At 39.6% G+C, this 20577-nt stretch overlaps 1 protein-coding gene across 1 annotated transcript in view; it reads right to left on the reverse strand.

Annotated features, from left to right (window-relative positions):
• TARBP1 (TAR (HIV-1) RNA binding protein 1) overlaps nt 1–20577 on the reverse strand; it is a 454905-nt gene that overhangs the window by 405761 nt on the left and 28567 nt on the right. The window contains exons 6-8 of the mRNA XM_053711098.1: nt 18276–18373; nt 6105–6240; nt 2105–2201 (exon numbers count right to left, since the gene is read on the reverse strand). Coding sequence (XP_053567073.1) covers nt 2105–2201; nt 6105–6240; nt 18276–18373 — 331 coding nt within the window. The remainder of the gene's footprint in view (nt 1–2104; nt 2202–6104; nt 6241–18275; nt 18374–20577) is intronic.

A 20577-nucleotide genomic window follows, 5' to 3' on the forward strand; every position in this document is an offset into this window, starting at 1 on the left:
ACTAGAAAGTAATCTCTGTTTGAGAGAATATGACAGTGTCTAAAGATCCACTCTGGATCAATCTCCGGGGCCCCTGCTGCTCAAGGAATTGACAAATGAACGAGCATCCTAAAACTCCTAGCAGGCAACGGAAATCAACTGAATTGCCCAAGCAGGGGCAACCGTACATATGTAAAAGAGACAACATACAATCCCCCAGATCCCAAAAATTATAGGGTCAGAAAAGGATATCGTAAAAAAAACGGACCCCGAGGACCGGATTTCCTCCATCAGACGACAGGAAGACTGACCCCAAGGAAAGGGGAAACTGAAGTACATGACCAACCTCGGCCATAAGGAAGAGGCCCTGTCGAAAGAGATCTGGACTAAACAGGACAATGCAATCCGGAAAGAAGTACAATAGAGGATAAGTAACCCTCCCCCAAACCAGGTACAGAAAATCTCTATGGACTCATCTGAACCCCCTCCTCTATCGAAGGGGAGAACCAAAGGACCTCAGGAAACCTCAAGTTTTCTGTCATAGCAGGACCTGTAACCCCAGCTAACCCTGCTAGCTATGCAGGGACAGGACACCAGGACCGAGTACAGCAAACATCAGACGCCCCACCTGGATGACTAAATTAGGACTAGGATAGAAGGGCCTTCATAACTTGTAGAACAAGAAAACAACTTCTTAACAAGAAGTAAGCAAACTCAGTACCCAAACAGGACCAGTCCGTTGTCAAAGGCACAACGTGTCTCATATGGGCCCCAAAGAACAGATATAACTAGTACCCAATCAGGACCAGCCTGATATACAGGGCGTGACAGAACTGTTCAAGGCTACTGAAAGGTCTAATCCCTAGCAGGTCTAGACTAAATAAACAGACAAACAGTAGACATGTAGGCTCTAAAACCTAAACCATGTCTCAACTCTTTTTTTCCCCCCGCGGAAGTACAGCTATCGCGACCACAAAATAGCCAGTATCAAATCCCAGAGAAGAAAAAGTTTTCCAAAGGGAAAAACTACGACAGTCTTGAGTCTACAAAAAGAAATAAAATACATCCTAACGGAAACAAAATAAAGGAAGGCAGCACACGCAGGTGAACCCCCAGAAAGAATGGACACACTAACAGGACCAGCCAGTCAGGGACCCGATTCCCCCAAAAGCTCAGAACTGGGAATGAGATACACACAAAAAAAGGTAGACGGCAAGGAGAATGATCTTCCTCCCCCCCATTCGTCTAACACTGTCTGCCGTCTGGAGCAGAAGACTGAGGAACCAACAACTCGTCCGAATTGGGATCCTCTAACGCTGCCAACACATGCCTCAGCAGGACACGAAGGCGCGCTAGTCTAAATTGGAAGGCAAGACACACCTCCACCGGGGCATCTAACGAACCCGGCTCCGAAGGCTGTACCACTGAAGCCTCAGGGGACACCGCTTCCCCAGAGGGCTGAACCGATACAGACGATCCCATGCCTGACGGGCCCTGGTTAAAAGAACACAGGTAAGATCTTCCCGGAAGATGTAAATGTGCCAACGCCATAGATATGGCCATGCGGAACCGTGCAGTAACCTCTGGAGGAAACAAGATGGGTAGCTCTTTTTTTTTTTTTAGTATTGCCTGTAAAACCTTAAAGGGAGACCTAGGTTCAAAAATGGCGTCACCCGTAATTAGAGGGGAGTGCATAAAATTTATTAAAGTGTTTAATGTCCCTTTAATGCCACCACACATAATATTTAAACATTTTCCACGTAAAGTTTTTAAAATTGTAGACTCTGTGTGAATCACAAAGGAAATTTTTTGGGTTTCATATCCTTTAATGTATTTTACAGAACAAATAGGTCGCTAAACAAAAATTGTAAAGAATTGCCAGTACTAAAAAAAATATATAATTTAATTTGCAAAACAATACTAAAAGCAGCAGTTTTAAGAGTTAAAATCACCCCAAATTCATTTGTTTGTGGTAATTGACAGGTAACACAAAAGCAAAGGGCAGTTGCTAGTGCAATAATTACATGCAGAAATTGGACAGTGTCCGCAAATACTAAACATGATATTGTTTATTTTTTAAAGTATTTTGATAAACTAAATGCAATCATAACTCAACGATACTTACAACATCTACTAAATTCATAGCAGCTTGAAGCAGGAAGCACTGAGCAGCTCCTCGGATGAAAATTTGATGTGTAGCCATAGTGCACTGAACTACTTCTCTGTAAAAAAAGAAATAAAAATACAATATAATATTATATATACAGTATATATGTGTCTGTGTATATATATTTATCATAAACTATAGATGTTAAAGGTACACTGAACCCAAATTTTTTCTTTTGTGATACAGATAGAGCATGCAATTTTAAGCGACTTTCTAATTTACTCCTATTATCAAAATTTTCTTCATTCTCTTGGTATGTTTATTTGAAAAGCAAGAATGTTAATTTACATGCTGGCCCATTTTTAGTGAACAACCTGGGTTGTCCTTGCTGATTGGACAGCACCAATAAAAAAGTGATGTCCATGGTCTGAACCAAAAATTTGCTGGCTCCTTAGCTTAGATTCCTTTTTCAAATAAAGATAGCAAGAGAACGAAGAAAATTTGATAATAGGAGTAAATTAGAAAGTTGCTTAAAATTTCATGCTCTATCTGAATCATGAAAGAAAAAAAATTGGGTTCAGTGTCCCTTTAAGTGCTTAGACAAACAGGGAGAGTTAATTGTGGAGGTAACAAGAAAGCAAGTTCCAGAAACTACTGCAGTGTAATAATAGAGGAAGTTTTGCCCTTTATGTTATCCGAATGCGGACTCAGACAATTAAAAGGGACAGTACAATGAATATTAAGCGTTGAGAATTCAGATAAAGCATGCAATTTTAAACAACTTTCCAATTTATTTCTAAGTTTCTTCATTCTCTTGGTATACTTTTTCAAAAAGCATACCTAGATAGGCTCAGGAGCAGCAGTGAGTTACTGGGTGCTAGCTGCTAATTGGTGGCTTTACATATATGCCTCTTGTCATTGGCTCACCCAATGTCTTAAGCTAGCTCTCAGTAATGCATTGCTGTTTCAACAAACTACACAAAGAGAATTAAGCAAATTTTATTATGCTCTATTTGAATCATGAAAGAAAAAATTGGGTTTTTATGTCCTCCTTTTAGTACTAGGCACTGAAACCCATGGCAGCTACAATGTATCCCCTGTGCCATAAGCACATGTATTTAGTGAAATTAAGCTGATAATGAAAATGTTAAAGCTTGCTAAAAGCTTGCTAAAAAAATAGAGGGATTGGTAATACTTAAAGGGATATGAAACCAAAATCTTTGGTTCAGTACCTGGGTAGTGCTAAATCTAGCCACCAATCAGCAAGCGCTACCCAGGGTTCTGAACCAAAAACAGGCTGGCTCCTAAGCTTACATTCCTGCTTTTCAAAGAAAGATACCAATAGAAGGAAGAAAAAATTATAATAAGAGTAAATTAGAATGTTGCTTAAAATTACATGCTCAGAGTCATGAAAGTAAACATTTGGGTTTTATAGATATAAGCATTGCCCACATGTGGTGATGGTGGCGTAATTTATACTTTTTGAATGCTTATCATATCAAAAATTAAAACTGCAGTAGGAATACAATGCAATTATGACCTTTTAATATGGCCTCCTAACAAATCTCATAAATTAAAAAATAAACCATAGTTTTATCTTATAGCTCAAACATTTTAAATAGCAAATAATTGTAGTAAATGTAGAGCGGTCCCTCGTATAACTTTGTGGGTGTGTTGGGGTTTCTGAGTTGCTAGACCTACAGGAGTACTATTATATAAAACACAACAAAATGGCACTTTACGCAGAGATGAGAATAATTTGCAGTACTAAGGCATAAAGAGGACTAAAGGACCAGTCAACACAGTAGATTTGCATAATCAACAAATGCAAGATAACAAGACAATGCAATATCACTTAGTCTGAACTTCAAATGAGTAGTATTTTTTTTTCTGACAATTTTAAAAGTTATGTCTTTTTCCACTTCCCCTGTACCATGTGACAGCAATCAGCCAATCACAAATGCATACACGTACCATGTGACAGCCATCAACCATTCAGAAATGCATACACACTTATTCTTGCACATGCTCAGTAGGAGCTGGTGACTCAAAAAGTTTAAAAATAAAAAGACTGTGCCATTTAGTTAATGGAAGTAAATTGGAAAGTTGTTTAAAATGGCATGCTCTTTCTAAATAATGAAAGTTTAATTTTGATTGAGTGTCCCTTAAGTCTTTAATCTCTTCAAGTATTAGTAGATGGGGTCAAGAGAAGAGAAATAGGACTTTTAGGAGATGATATCATGGTTGTACAACTTAATTTGAGCCTGGATGATTTATTTTCATTTTATTGTATAATACCTTAGTGAGGTTTATATATTGTTATTGGAATTTGACTAATACCGTTTGACTTGTGCTCACTTTGATATTATATGATTCTTATTTTTCTGTTCCACTAAAAATGTAAACTGGCTTAAGTTATTTTGGACAGAACAGGGTCTCCTTGTTCTGTTAGTTAATTTATGGATAGCAAATAAAGCTTCTTTAAAAAACAGATTTTAGTTGCTTGAAAGGATAAAAGTGAACTGTTACTTATAGCTAACATACTCTTCATAATTCTACAAGTCAGTCAACACTATTTTGCCAACGTAATCTTAATGTTTGATGAACATTAATATTTGTGCCCCTTGCAATCTGATTGGGTTAACTATATAATGATGCACACCAAGGATTGGATATATTTGGGCTAATTGCAAAGTTTATTGTAGTAAGATTGTGTTTTGCCACAGGTAGAGATGATATTGTAAAGCACATCTAGAAAACATGACTTAATGGAAGCTGTTAGAGTAAATAAGAACTCACAGTACAGAGTTACAAACAAGACCATTGGACTATATTTGAGAAAAATACAGATGGTCATTGAGATGAGGAAAAAAAATATAATAGGGCAAAACAGGAAATTACAAATATGTGTAACAGCAGGGCATATGTCAAAAATGAAAAATATTGGATTTGAATACGGAGTGATGCTAATGGTACTACCACATAATATTGCAAGCGAGATGATGGAAGCCTCGTTTGAACGGCCTTAATCTAGGGTGTTAGACTAAAACTGCATTTGAAAAGCTTTTGATAATTTTTTCAAGGATTCTCAAACGGTAAGAATGAGGGCCAAATATAGCGCAAAGATTAAAAGCACTTTAAATACATCTTGCTTTTGTGCATAAAACTCAGTCCCTATTAGACCAAAAAAGCTAATACCATGACCTAGGTTTTTGAAATCCTTCAAATCCCCTAAACTAGCATTTTGATTTGCAGCACTTTGAAACCAAGGTTACAAAACTTGCTTTCTGGCTTAAAGGAACAGTTTACTTGAAAATGTTTATTGTTTATAAACCCTTTTCTGCCCATTCCCCAGTTTTGCATAACCAACACTCTTAAGGCTGTGACACACTGCAAGCATAGCGGTGCGCAGTGTGTAGATGCAGCTGTGCACGCTCAGTGTGTCCTGCCTTTTTATCTCTGAGCACTCTGTTGCGTCAGGTCGCGTAGCTGAGCGCTCAGAGATGAAATAATTTAACTTCAGAAGCGATGCAGCTGCTTCGCCTCGCGCCACATCGCTTGCAGTGTCACAGCCTTTATATTAATACACTTTTCACCTCTGTGATTACCTTCTATCTAAGATTCTTTTGACATACTTGCATTTTATCCAATCAGTGCTGACTAATAAATAACTCCACGGGAGTGAGCACAATTTTATCTATTTAACACACATAAACTATCTGTAAAAAAAACTGTCAAAATGCACTGAGATAAGAGGTGGCCTTCAAGGGCTTCGAAATTAGCATATGAGTCTACCTAGATTTAGGTTTTAACAGAGAATACCAAAAGAACAAAGCAAATTAGATGATAAAAGTAGATTTGAAAGTTGTTTAAAATTGAATGCCCTATCTGACTCATGAAAAGTTTAATTTGACTAGACTGACCCTTTAAACTAGGGAGTTTTGGTCAACCACATTTTTTTTTACTACTTTTTCAAAAACTATACTATAAAATTAGTACCTTATATCTTCACACTAACCTTAGAAGATGAAGTCCTTCCACTCCCCATGCTTTACTTGTTGGAATATTTGCCAATGCCTTTGATATAAACAATATGGGGATTGAGCACCAGTGCCTGCTGGTCATTTTTTTAATGAACTGTAATAGGAACTCTCCTGGAAATTAAAACATGGAAATTAATACAATGCTTAAATGATTTGCTTTTCTCTAGTGGTATTTTGGGAAGTCCTCAAGAGAACCCTAAGTAAGAGAAAGCAGAACTTTGGGTGTTCCCTGCTCTCACTCGGGTCTGCTTGCTGCAGCTAAACCTCCATTTTTAGGTTGTTTGTATAATGTTGCTACACACAGCACTGCCACATAGGGGGATATGTATCAAGCCGCCAACCGCAAATACACCGGAATTCCGCAGCGCAATTGTTGCGAGCTTGATCCGACCTAATTATCAAAGCCTACAGACTGGCAAATGTTGAAATTTGTGACTTAACATACGATCCGCCGGTCTCAATCCGACGCAGATCGATGCTTACGTCATTACAGATGTTCCGATACACATTCGGCACTGACACTTTTTCAAAGTATCAAATTTCTAACAGGTACGCTCGCGGCTATTCCGGCCCAGCGTACCTGGTTTTCAATCCGCCACCCTGGAGGCCGCGGATGCCATTGGAATCAATGGGAGTCTGAAAGCACCGAAAGCTTTTGTTCGATGCTGCCAGATATCCCATTGATTTCTATGGTTGAAAACAAGTTACGTTTACACCTAACACCCTAACATAAGCCCCGAATCTAAACACCCCTAATCTGCCGCCCCAAAATCGCTGCCACCTAAATAAAAGTTATTAACCCCTATCCCGCCGCTCCCGACCCCGCCGTAACATAAATAAAGTTATTAACCCCTATCCCGCCACTCCCCCACCCCGCCGCAACCTAAATAAATGTATTAACCCCTATCCCGCCGCTCCCCAACCCTGCCGCCACTAAATAAACATATTAACCCCTAAACCTCTGGCCTCCCACATCACTACCACTAACTAAACTTTTTTATTTTGATAGGGCTATTATATTAGGTGTAATTCTTTTTTATTTTTGATAATGTGTTTTTTTCCGAAATGTAGTGTTTTTTATTTTTTGTAACTTAGCGTTAATTTTTTTTGTAATTTAGTAATTTGTAATAAGGTTTAATAGTAGATTTAAATAATTTTAGTAGGGTTAGGTTTTTTTAATATGTCATTTAGTTTATTTAATTGCTAGTTTAATTTAATTGTAGGATAATAGTTATGGTAGGTTAATTAATAGATTAAAAATAGTTTATTTTAATTCTACAGGTAAGTTTAAATTTATTTTAAGATAGGGATGTGGTAATTTTAATTTAAAGTTAGCGGATTGTTAGGTTTAGGGGTTAATAGCTTAATTTATTTTATGGCAATGTGGAGAGCGGCGGGATAGGGGTTAATAAATGTATTTAGGGAACAGCGGGATAGGGGTTAATAACTATGTTGCGGCGGGGTCGGGGAGCGGCGGAATAGGGGTTAAATATTTTAGTATAGTGGCGGCGTTTAGTGACAGGGTAAAAATAAAGTTGGTAAAAAGCCAAATATACGCAAGATCGATGACTGCTAGTTAAGAGCAGTCCGATGCTCATCGCCCCGTACTTGGTGTGCGTCTTTTTGCCGGCTTTTTTTTATAAATATGGAGAGCGTATTGAGATACACGGCCACGATGTTAGGGGAGCGTATTGGTGCCGGCGAATGCAACAAAGTTGACGGCTTGATAGATATCCCCCATGGTGTTTAAGAAATGTGCACATTCCTTAACCTCCCTCTGTATGTTTCAACTAAAGAGACCAAGTTAAAGAGTTAAATTTTATCATATAATATTTTTTTCAGACCAAGTGAGTTACATTTTATCATATAATATTTTTTTCAGACCAAGTGAAAGAGTTACATTTTATCATATAATATTTTTTTCAGACCAAGTGAAAGAGTTACATTTTATCATATAATATTTTTTTTTCAAAGGAGCATTAAACTGTTGATCACAACTATAATAAACTGGATACTACACACTATGCTATTCTTTTCCCTCCTGTGTCTGCAGCCCTCATTTAGAGCCATAATCCTATTTTAACACCTTAAAGGTGCCAGGTGCTGAAGCGCGGCCTCTTCATACTGAACACTGCCCCTTGGAGCTTAGCAAACATTTACAGATTTGTGACGTTGCTGGTTTTTTGAAAACTGTGTCATGTGCTACATCTTAGCGTGCAGGATACAAAGCAGGGGCATATATATTTTTTTCAGTGTCTGCATGTGTCCTTACTTTGTTTCCTAACATTTTTGCTGCCCTAGTTATAGAAGGCCAGAATTGGTTCTTCTGTTCTTTCTTTTTTTCTACAGGTCTCTGTAAGGAGTATGTGTCCTTGTGAGCTATTATCCTGCCTGACAGTTGGAGTGCAGGTAAGTGCTTTTGTCTTCTAGGTTTTGGAAACTTGCACTTCAAGGAAAATTTAAACTGGAATTTTTATTTGGGGACATTTTATATCCTATAGGTAGGATATTTATAGGCAGGGTGCCTATTGTGACTAGGAGACTAAAGGCTTAACGAGGGCTTCAATAATGTAAAGTTTAGACTTTATTTCTTATTGTTATATTTGGGGGTATGTTTTGTGTTTACAATCACTCTCAAATATTCCTTAGAGGGTTTGCAGCAGCATGGCGGTCATGTTTTTTTCTCACTTTAGCAGTCAGTGAACATGTCGTACAGACTACTGCACACCGGATGTGGGCGTGTTTTCTATCAGGCCTCTCTATGTTAAACTGTTGCCAGGTTTTTTTGTGCGCTTTAAAATTAGCTGTGCAGTTGTTTTGGCCGGATGATCATGTGACCCGCTCTTCCGCTTTCTGAATCTCTAAGCGATGCGGTATCTTTGTTTTTCCGACTTTACAGATCCTGGATGAGACAGGAGGGTGCTGTGTCGGTTCTCTTTACTGTTTGGTTCTGGAGGTCAGGTAGGGCATCCCAGTATATCTGGGGTGTAGAGGTAGTCTGAGTTTTGTATTGTTGGCTACTATTTGTTGCATTTTTCTAACATATAGGTTCTTCTTAAAGTGACAGTACTTTTTAATTTATTGTTTTCTTTTTTTGTTGGAGAAATTTTTTATTAGCAATATGGATATGAAAGAATCCCCTGATTGTGATAAATGCTTGTTATGTCTTGAGGAACAAATTGCTTTGCCTATGCAATTCCGTTCTGCTTGCTTAAATAAGGCTTTGCAAAATAAAGATAAATTGTTGTCCTCCGAGCTCAATAAAGTCTCTCAGGATGATGCTGTTCAGGTAATGCCACAGCTTTCTCCTCAAACGTCCCAAGCCTCATTGGCGTCACATGCAGTGCCCTGCGGTTCCTCTCAACCTCCTGGTGGAATTTATTTTCCCGCAGATTTTGCTGCACAGATATCTTCTGTAGTATCTGCGGCATTACCTGCTTTTCCTGTATTGGGAAAGCGTAAGAGGAAAACTAAACATTTATCAGATAGTAAGGTGTCTGTTTCAGCTGCTGTTATGCAGGTTGATCTCACTCATAACCCTGGGGAGGACGTTACCTCGGTAGCTTCTGAGGGTGAAATCTCAGATTCTAACAGTGTAAATCCTTTTTCTGAGGTTGAAGAAGTTAACTTCAGGTCTAAGCTTGAACACCTTCATGTTTTGTTAAAGCAGGTTTTGGCTACTCTGGATGACTCTGACTCTCCTGTCGTCGTTAACCCTAAAATATCTAGTAAGCTTAATAAATACTATGATGTTCCTTCCTCTGTGGAAATGTTTCCTGTTCCTGACCATGTGACGGATATTATTGCACATGAATGGGAGAAGCCAGGGATTCCTTTTTCCCCATCCTCAGTCTTTAAAAAGATGTTTCCTGTTGCTGATTCCATTAAAGATTCATGGCGCACGGTGCCTAAATTAGAAGGGGCTATTTCTACTTTGGCTAAGAGAACTGCAATCTTTATAGAGGATAGCTGTTCTTTTAAGGATCCCATGGATAAGAAGCTGGAGTCTTATTTGAAAAAGATGTATGTTCACCAGGGTCTTCAATGGCAACCTGCAGTTTGTATTGCCACTGTAGCTAGTGTAGCATCTTATTCGTGCAATGCTTTGTCTGAATCTATTTTAGAGGAGACTCCGTTGGAGGAAATCCAAGAAAGGATTAAGGCTCTTAATCTAGCTAATTCCTTTGATTCTGATGATAACATGCAAGTTTTTAGACTGTGAGCCAAGATGTCTGGCTTCTCTATCTTAGCCCACAAGGGCTTTGTGGTTAAAATCTTGGTCTGCTGATGTTACCTCCAAATCCAAGCTTCTGGCGCTTCCTTACAAGGGTAAGACCTTGTTTGGACCAGGCCTGGCTGAAATTATTTCTGATGTTACGGGTGAAAAGGGGTCTTTTCTATCACAAGACAAGAAGAATAGACTTAAAGAACGTCAAAGTCATTTTCGTTCATTTCGTAACTTCAAAGGTCAAAAGTCTTCCTCTTCTGCTTCCAAGCAGGAGCAATCCGAGTCTTTTTGGATACCCAGTGAGTCTTGGAACAAGGGGAAGAAATCTAAGAAACCCTGCAGCTGACTCTAAGTCAGCATGAAGGGTTGACCCCCGGTCCGGGATTGGATCAAGTGGGGGACAGACTTTCCCTGTTTTGTCAGGCGTGGTTTCGAGATGTCCTAGACTGTTGGGCTGTGGGCATAGTATCTCAGGGTTACAAGATAGAATTCAAATCTCTTCCTCCCAGGGGCAGATTTCACCTCTCAAGATTATCTGCAGATCAGGTAAAAAAAGAGGCATTCTTGAACTGCGTTCAGGATCTTTTTTCTCTGGGAGTGATTGTTCCAGTTCCAGTAAAGCAACAGGGCCTAGAATTCTATTAAAATCTGTTTGTGGTTCCCAAAAAAAAAAGGGAACTTTTCGACCCATTTTAGACTTAAAGTGCCTCAACAAGTTTCTCAGGGTACCGTCCTTCAAAATGGAAACCATTCGTTCCATTCTTCCCTTAGTCCAAGAGGGTCAATTCATGACAACCATAGATCTGAAGAATGTGTATCTTCATGTTCCCATCCACAAGGATCATCACAAATTCCTGAGATTCACCTTTCTAGACTATCACTTTCAGTTTATGGCTCTTCCGTTTGGCATTGCCACAGCTCCCAGAATTTTCTCAAAGGTTCGAGGGGCTCTCTTGGCAGTGATCAGGTCTCGAGGAATTGCAGTGGCGCCCTACCTGAACGACATATTGGTTCAGGCGCCATCTTTTCAACAAGCAAGCTCTCATACAGAGATCTTGTTGTCTTTTCTACGTCCCCACTGGTGAAATTGAATCTGGGAAAGAGTTCCCTTGTTCCAGCTACAAGGGTGGTTTTCTTAAGGACCATAATCGATTCCCTAGCTATGAAAAATTTTCTGACGGAGGTCAGAAAATCCAAAATTCTCTCCTCTTGCCTCTCTTTACAGTCTACTGTTCGGCCATCAGTAGGTCAATGTATGGAGGAAATTGGTCTGATGGTCGCTTCCATAGACATCATTCCCTTTGCTTTATTCAATTTGAGAGCTCTGCAGTTGTGCATGCTCAGGCAATGGAACGGAGACTATTCGGATCTGTCTCAGAGGATAGATCTAGATCTGTTGACAAGAGACTCTGTCTAGCTTATCTGTTTCCTCCGTTTGCTCTCCTTCCATGAGTCATTGCTCGTATCAAACAGGAGCGAACGTCAGTTATTCTAATAGATCCTGCATGGCCTCGCAGGATCTGATATGCAGACCTAGTGATGATGTCATTTCTGCCACCTTGGAGGTTACCTCTGAGGAAGGATCTTCTCTCTCAGGGTCCATTCCTCCATCCAAATCTTGTTTCTCTGAAGCTGACTGCTTGGAGATTGAACGCTTAGTTCTGTCTACGTGTGTTTTTTCTGAGTCTGTCATTGAAACCATGATTCAGGCTCGCAAGCCTGTTACTCGAAAAATTTACCATAAGGTATGGCAAATACCTTTATTGGTGTGAATCTAAGGACTACTCTTGGAGTAGAGTCAGGATTACTAGAATTTTGTCTTTTCTCCAGGAAGGTTTGGAGAAAGGGTGGTCAGTCAGTTCTCTGAAAGGTCAGATTTCTGCTTTATCTATTCTGTAACATAAGCGTCGGGTGGTTGTACCATATGTTCAATCTCTTCGGCTCGGAAAGTTTCGGAACTCTCTGCTTTGCAGTATGATTTGCCTTATTTTATCTTTCATGCGGATAAGATGGTTCTTCGTACTAGGTTGGAATTTCTTCCTAAAGTAGTTTTGATTAGAAATATTAATCAGGAAACTGTTGTTCCTTCCCCCTTTCCCAATCCTTCTTCTCATAAGGAGCGTCTGTTGCACAACTTGGATGTTGTGCGTGCTTTAAAATTCTATTTAAAGGCGACTAAGGATTTTCGCCAGTCTTCAGCCCTTTTTAGTTGTTTCTCGGGAAAGCATAAAGGTCAAAAGCCTACTGCGACTTCTCTTTCTTTCTGGTTGAGAAGTATGATTCGTTTTGCTTATGAGACTGCTGGTCAGGAGCCTCCTGAGAGAATTACAGCTCATTCCACAAGGGCTGTCTCGTCTTCTATAAAAAATGAAGCTTCTGTGGAACAGATTTGCAAGGCTGCAACTTGGTCCTCTTTGCACACTTTTTCTAAATTTTCTAAATTTGATACTTTTGCCTCGGCTGAGGCCTCTTTTGGGAGAAGGGTTCTTCAAGCGGTGGTGCCTTCTGTTTAGGTCTGCCTGTCTTGTTCTCCCTTCCTATTCATTCTGTGTCCTCTAGCTTGGGTATTGGTTCCCACTAGTAATTGAATGACGTTGTGGACTCGCCATATCTTAGGAAAGAAAACAAAATTTATGCTTACCTGATAAATTTCTTTCTTTCCGGATATGGAGAGTCCAAAACCCCACGCTTTATTAAGACAGTTATTTTTGTCAAAACCTAAGGCACCTCTACACCTTTGTGTTATTCCTTTTTCCATTTCCCTTCAGTCGAATGACTGTAGATTATGGGTAGGGGAGTCATACTTAACAGCTTTGCTTTTGTGCTCTTTGCCTCCTCCTGGTGGCCAGTAATTGAATGACGTTGTGGACCCTCCATATCTGGAAATAAATAAAATTTATCAGGTAAGCATACATTTTGTTTTTTTGCTTTCAGACCTTCACTTAAGGGAGGGGATGGATTTGTTTTATGTAGTTGGGATAGTTGTGTTATTTCTGTTCTCAGTTGTTCATGTTTGGTGCAGTGGATTTTCCTTTGTTTGTTTCCCCTATTATTATTCCTCTCGTAAATGCTTTAAGTGCTCCCCATTCAAAGAGTGGGCTGGACAAAGTGTTAGGGTTATCTGCTGTAAATTCTAATGGTTTATGTTTAAGGTTCTGAAGGAATATGGGATCCGTAATAAGGTGGGGTTTAGTGTCCAAGACTTGATTCTGTTGGGATTAAATATTCCTGTGAGATTAGTCAAGACTATTGCATGATCCGACCATGTTGTATCTAATATGTGGGATTTTTTTGAGAGTCATTAGGCGCATATATATTCCCTATAATTATCGGCATGCCCTGTATTTTCCCCTGTAGGATGATATATCTGCTCTTTGGATCTATAGTGACCACCACTTAATGGAAGTTAAGGGAGGAGTGTATGAGTATAGATACTCCACATTGTGTTTTAGTGCTGGTGGCATGATATTGAGTGGTGTATGCTCGGTCCCAATATTTTTGGGTAGTTTTATTAAAGTGCGTTTCCTGAAGCATGATTAGGTTAGCTCCCAACCTTTTGTATTCTAGTAGCGCATTTTTACGTTTGGTATGTGAATGGAGGCCGCGGACATTATGGGTTAAGATTTTATGTACCTTTACTTAATTAGGGTAGTGTTTTGGTGTATTTGCCGAGTAAGAATCAAGCTGCTTACCACTTTGGTGTAGACCTACTCCCCTTGAATAAACATCAACCTTGAGATACTCTCTTAATATAAGATCTGTGTAGTTAATTCAACACAATTGTGTACATTTAACAAAAATTCTTTCAACAAGAAAATGTTATCATATATAGAAAACAGATAATAGAACATAGTTAGATTTAACAAAATAATAATACAGTAGGTCGGCAACCATTTAAATAGCTAAAGGCCATGGCCTTGATCTGTGCATCCACATCATATTGGGGATGAAGGGGGGGGGATTAGGAATCAGTAAAGGAGAGGATAGGGGTAGGGCAGGGGGACTGGGTGTGGACAAACTTCTATGTAATGGATGCTTTTTTAAATAGGGAATTTAATACCATAGTGGGCAGGTGAAATTAGAAAATGAAAAAATACTTAGATTCTCCAGTCAGTAGAAGTCAAGGGTTCAAGCATTGTACTCTCAGAGTAGTAGAGGGTGTGGTTTTGTTATTTTTTAGAAAGGGTAATTAAAATTAGTATCTTAGTCCACACAAGATAGCTTGAGTTGGAGGGTGGTTTCGTACTCACTGCTCATTGGTTAAGTGACTGCATCCTGGTTGTCATTTTGAACTCCCTTATTTAGCAAGTTCTGTTTATCTTTTTTAGACTGTCCTGTATTCTGAACTGTGGTCCAGGTTCTGTTCATTGCCTTTCTGGGACTGCTTTGGGGAAGAAGCGTCTCGTGATCTTGAGTGGGAATTTTCATTTTGGCGAGCAGTGAGAGTTCTTCTTGCATGGAGGTACATGTGTATGTATTCTCTTAAAATTGGAATAACAATCTGAATGGAAAACCCCATCTGTAGCGTAGTTTAGCTTCTATAAGAACGTTAAGAACAGGTTTTAAGTCCCTTCTTTTTTCAGTGTGATCGGAGAGATGTCAGCGAAGATTTGGAGCACTGAGCCTTCAAACTCTATTTGTGGGAGTTTCTGTGCTTCTTGTAAAATTTGTTTTTTAATGTAATGATAGTGAAGCTTTAATACCACATCTATTGTGGACATTCCTGGAGGTAGCTTGGAAAGTGCTCTGTGTATTCTGTTGAATAAAAGCATATGTGAGTCAAGTGAGGGTACAAGCTGTTGGAAGATTTCAGTAATAGTGGTTTGGAGGTCTTTGTAGGACTCAGGTAGGTTTCTAATTTGCAGGTTGGATCTGCGGGATCGGTTCTCTAAGTCCTCTAGTTATGATTGCAGTCTTTGTATTTGTGATTGTTGTTCATCCATGTTAGCTTGTAACGTTGTTGAGGCTTCTATTATGTCATCAACTTTCTCTTCCATTTCTGAAGTTCTGCCTCCAATATCTTTTAAATCTTGTTTAAGCTCCTGCATTGCTGAACGAAACTCCTGGAAGAGGGCCTTGATTTGAGTCAGAAGCTCTTGGTTAGAGTTAGCACATAATTCTGATGCTGACATGTCTGCTGGAGTTTCTTGTGAATCTTCACTAGCTATTGAGGGGGTTCGGCTTTCTCCTTTATTTTTCTTTTGCTTTGATTTAGTTAAGCAATCTTTCATGGTCTGTGTTCTGCTTTTCACGTTAGCTTTGAAATAGAGGAGTTTGCTGCTTATATTCTGAAGTTTGTTGGTGGTGCCCTCCAGAGTGATCCCACTGTGATTAAGTACTATATCAGTACCATATTTTGAAGACGATCAAGGGTTGCCTTCCATTGTAGATATATAATATATGCATTATATTAAGTATTTGGGTGGGTTACGGAGTTGAAGAGCATGAGTAGATCAATTCTCTTCCCAGTAAAACTCCTACTTGGATTCTCAAGTGCCTTGGGGCTATGTCCCAGAGCAGGTAAGGAAGATAGGCAGGTTTGATTTGCCTTGCTGGAAAGATTGCTCGTTAGCTTTTTGTGTCAAAGTTCAGTACATTTTTAGAGTGCCTTTTTGTTGTGTATTGTCCTTTTCAAAGGTTTGATTAAGCAACACAGTACTGATGACTATTAAGAGTGGTGCTGAAGGGGCACTTTTCTCCAGGGGTATTTGTCGCCTTTTAACCAAGTGGGGAAAAGGAGCTGGGGATATGACCCACCTGTAGCAAACAGGTGGAAAATGTAGGAGAAAAAGTGTGATGCGGAAGATTCTGGTAGGATGGTTTTCAGCTTGGTTAAGATTTAAGTTGGGCCCAATAGGTATCTTTCTTAAAGCATAAAAATGGGGTTGCGTCAGTCTAGGCCCGATGGCAAGTAGCCCACTCTGGCAACTGTCTCTCTGTCGTTTTCTTGTTATGTGGTAAGAGATGGGCTGATGGTGTGGTATGGTGTGTTCACAAGCCACTTACCCTCCACTTAAGATGAATGCCTCGTTGTGCGTTCGGTAGGCCTAGGCCTATGTTGCGTGGTCCACCTATTTTCTCAGCTTTGGTCTTATACTGCCTCCAGAGCGGAGCCCTGGCCCTCCGGAGGTCAGTCAGTTGCAGAGAGTGTGCAGTTGGAGTTCCCTTTTCCAGGGGTTGCGTAATCCGAAATGATCGGTGAGTAGGCCTTAGTGCTCGATCTCCAGTGCTGGTAAGCGGTTGTCTGTTGCCGTTTTTTCCCTCTCACTCCGGAGCAGAGCCCCGACCCTCTGGAGTTTGTCTAGGTCACTTTAATATTCTGTTGGGTTTGCGTAGCAAGGTTGTAATTAACAGAGGCCACGTGTATGGTTTGCGTCCGTAATGCACTCTTAATATAGCGCTTCAGAAAGTTTTACATTCGCCTTTAGGTCGAATCTCTGCTGTCTGGATAGTATTATTATACTTCTTATACCAAATGTTCTTCAATTTAGCTAGTTTTATCAGCTTTTAGTAAGTTGTGTAGCCGGAGCTCTACAGAGATGCATCCTACTCTCTCAACAGATGCGTCCTACTCTTTCAACGGTTAACTCCGCCCCCTCCTTGACTTCTTTTTTTATGTATTTTTGTAACTTTAAAACTGCGAACCCTCAAGAAAATTATAAAATTGTCAAAAAGCTGGCAGCATCACTAATCTGTGAGTGTGCACTGTTTCTGTCACAGGATGTGAGAATACTTAAAGGGATAGTCAACACCAAAATTGTTATTGTTTAAAAAGATAGATAACACCTTTACTACCCATTCCCCAGCTTTGCATAACCAACATTGTTATAGTAATATACTTTATAACATTTAAACCTCTAAATTTCTGCCTGTTTCTAAGCCACTATAGACAGCCTCTTATCACATGCTTTTTTATTAGCGTTTTACAACAAGAGACTGCTAATCCATGTGGGCCATATAGATAACATTGTACTCTCTCTCCCGTGGATTTATGGATGAAACTGCACTAATTGGCTAAAATGCAAGTCAAAAGATAATAAATAAATAACCATGTGATCAGGAGACTGTCAGAAGAGGCTTAGATACAAGGTAATCTCAGAGGTTAAAAGTATATTAATATAACCATGTTGGCTGTGCAAAACTGGGGATTGGGTAATAAAGAGATTATCTATCTTAATATACAAACATTTTGGAGATGACTGTCTCTTTAAGCTCCAAGATGGCAGCGCCCAGTATGAACAGGTCAAGCTTCGTAATTTGGCAGCTTTAAGGATAACAACTTTGAGAGCTACAGTCACAGGAGGTATAATTATAGCATAGTGAATAGAATCTATTCTATTGTAGTTTTGCTCACCATATTAAAGGGACATAAAACAAATTGAGATCTGTGCATATCCTAAAAGGGCTAATTAAGTAAAAACAGTTTGCATCAAAATATTGTTTAAAAATTGCTGGCAAGTATTTTAAAATAATTTTCAAAAATAAGCAAAATGAATTACATAGCTAAGCTGCTTGGAGAAGCCAACTCCACTCCCTTTATCAGTGTTTAGACACAGGCATTGTATTTTAACTGAGTTCACAGCTTCTAGGCATGCTCCAGCAGATAATCCCTAAGCACTTTTGTATTCTACCAAAACAGCAATAGATATAGATAGTCATAGAAGGAAATGTGTGGGGGGAGTTAGAGCTTTACAATTCAGAAACTAAAAAGAAAGGGTTAATGGCGAGGCAATGCAGTATAAATTTGCAGGTTAAGTAATTAAAGTACATAATATTGTATTTTGTCTCTATCCCAACTTGTGTTATGCCCCTTTAATGTCCTTTTAACTGTACACTCTAGCTGAAAAGCATTAAAAAGTAAAATTCTGCAACCACAAAATAAATAACTTTAGCCTAACTACATTTGAGCACAAAATACCTCTAGTTTCCTCTGAAAGTGAAGTCACAAAAGTAGCCAAAAAAGTCTGAAACTTTGTTCCAAGAAGAGGACATTCTCCACTCAACTGGCCTGGTGACCTATAGGAACAAGCACACAAAACATTTTCAAACAATAAATAAAAATAACATTCAAACATGATATCTTGTCCCTGGTGTCACATAAGCAGTAAAATCTGTATTTAACTTTTCTCAACCATACCTGTATCATGTTGACAATATAATAATATATTTTAAACCAAAGGCAAACAAGTCAGTACTGTATTTACATTCAAATACTTTGATTAAATTAATAGTCTGCAACCCAACTATTTATTTTAGTGTTCAACAAACAAGTAATAGAAAAACAATAAAATAGAAGTTATGTTGAATTTTAAATGAGCAATTGATTTTTTTTTCTGACAAATCTGAAATTTCCTACATTTCCCTGCCCACTGCATTATGTGCTATCGGTGAATCTCAGATATATATATATATATATATATATATATATATATATATATATATATATATATATATATATATATATATACACACACACATATATATATATATTTTATTATTATTCTATATTTATAAAGCGGCAACAGATTCTGCAGCGCTGTCCATGGGTACAAAAATAAAAGTACAGTACAATACAATACAATATAAAAGACACCAGACAAAGTTTAACAAACAAATACAGGGGGAATTGAGGGCCCTGTTCCCGTGGGTAGGAGGGTGAGAAACAGGAGGTGGGGACTGCGTAGGTGAGAATGATGTTAGTATGGAGTTAGATGGGGGCAGCAATTAGGCAAGTGGAATTCATTTGTTACTGATTTGGAGATAGGCTTCCATGAACAGAAAGGTCTTTAGGGAGCGTTTAAAGGAGGAAAGGTTAGGGGAGAGTCTGACAGCTCTAGGAAGTGCATTCCAGATGGTTGGTGCCGCACGAGAGAAGTCCTGTAGCCTAGCATGGGAGGAGGTGATGGTAGAAGATGCAAGGAGCAGGTCATTGTTGGATCTTAGGGGCGGGCTGGAGTGTATTTGTTGATGAGTGAGGACAGGTGGGGGGGCTGCGTTGGTAAGGGCTTTGTAGGTCAGGATGAGAATTTTGGATGGGCATCCAGTGAAGGGACTCGCAGAGAGGTGCAGCAGATACAGAGCGTCGGGAGAGGTGGATTAGCCTAGCAGAGGCATTTAGGATGGATTGAAGAGGGAAGAGTCGCGAGAGAGGGAGGCCAGTTAGTAGGTTATTACAGTAGTCAAGTCGGGAGATTACCAGGGAGTGGATTAGCTGTTTAGTAGTTTCAGCATTAAGAAACGGACAAATTTTGGAGATATTGCGTAGGTGGTTGCGACAGGAGGAAGAGAGCAATTGGATGTGGGGTATGAAGGACAGATTGGAGTCAAGTGTAACTCCTAGGCAGCGGACTTGGGGTGATGGGGAGATAGTGGTGTCACCAACAGTGATTGAAAAGTTAGAAACTGGGGTAGAATTAGAGGGGGGATTAGAAGGAGCTCAGTCTTGGACATATTGATTTTTAGGTGGTGAGAGGCCATCCAAAAAGAAATGCCAGATAAGCAGACACTGATGTGAGAAAGGACAGAAGGAGAGAGTGAAGGGGTGGATAGGTAGATCTGAGTATCATCAGCATAGAGGTGGTAGTTGAAGCCATAGCTACTGATAAGTTTACCCACTGAGGAGTATAAATAGAGAAGAGTAGAGGACCCAGAACAGAGCCTTGAGGTACTCCAACAGACAGAGGCAATGGAGAGGAGGAGTCGCCTGCAAAGGAGACATAAAAGGACCTATTAGAGAGATAAGAGTGGATCCAGGAAAGGGCAGTGTCAGAGAGCCCAAGGGAGCTGAGAGTCCGTAGGAGAAGGGGATGGTCAACGGTGTCAAAGGCAGCAGACAGATCAAGTAAGATAAGTACTGAGTAGTGGCTGTTTTTTTTTAGCAGAAAGAAGATCATTGGTAACCTTGGTGAGGGCAGTCTCAGTTTAATGTTGGGAATGAAAGCCAGATTGCAAGGGGTTGAGCAGTGAGCTGGAGGACAAGAAGTGGGTTAAGCGATCGAAGACTAGTTTTTCCAGGACTTTTGAAGCTAGTGGAAGCAGTGATATGGGGCGGTAGTTTGCAGGAGAATTGGGGTCGAGGGAGGGTTTTTTGAGGATGGGGGTGACCTTTGCATGTTTGAAGGAAGATGGGAATGAACCGGTAGTAAGGGATAGGTTGAATATGTGAGTAAGAGCTGGAGTGAGGGTAGAAGACAGAGAAGGTATTAGATGTGAAGGGATAG

Source organism: Bombina bombina, chromosome 4 (genome assembly GCF_027579735.1).
Source record: "Bombina bombina isolate aBomBom1 chromosome 4, aBomBom1.pri, whole genome shotgun sequence".
Lineage (NCBI taxonomy): Eukaryota > Metazoa > Chordata > Amphibia > Anura > Bombinatoridae > Bombina > Bombina bombina.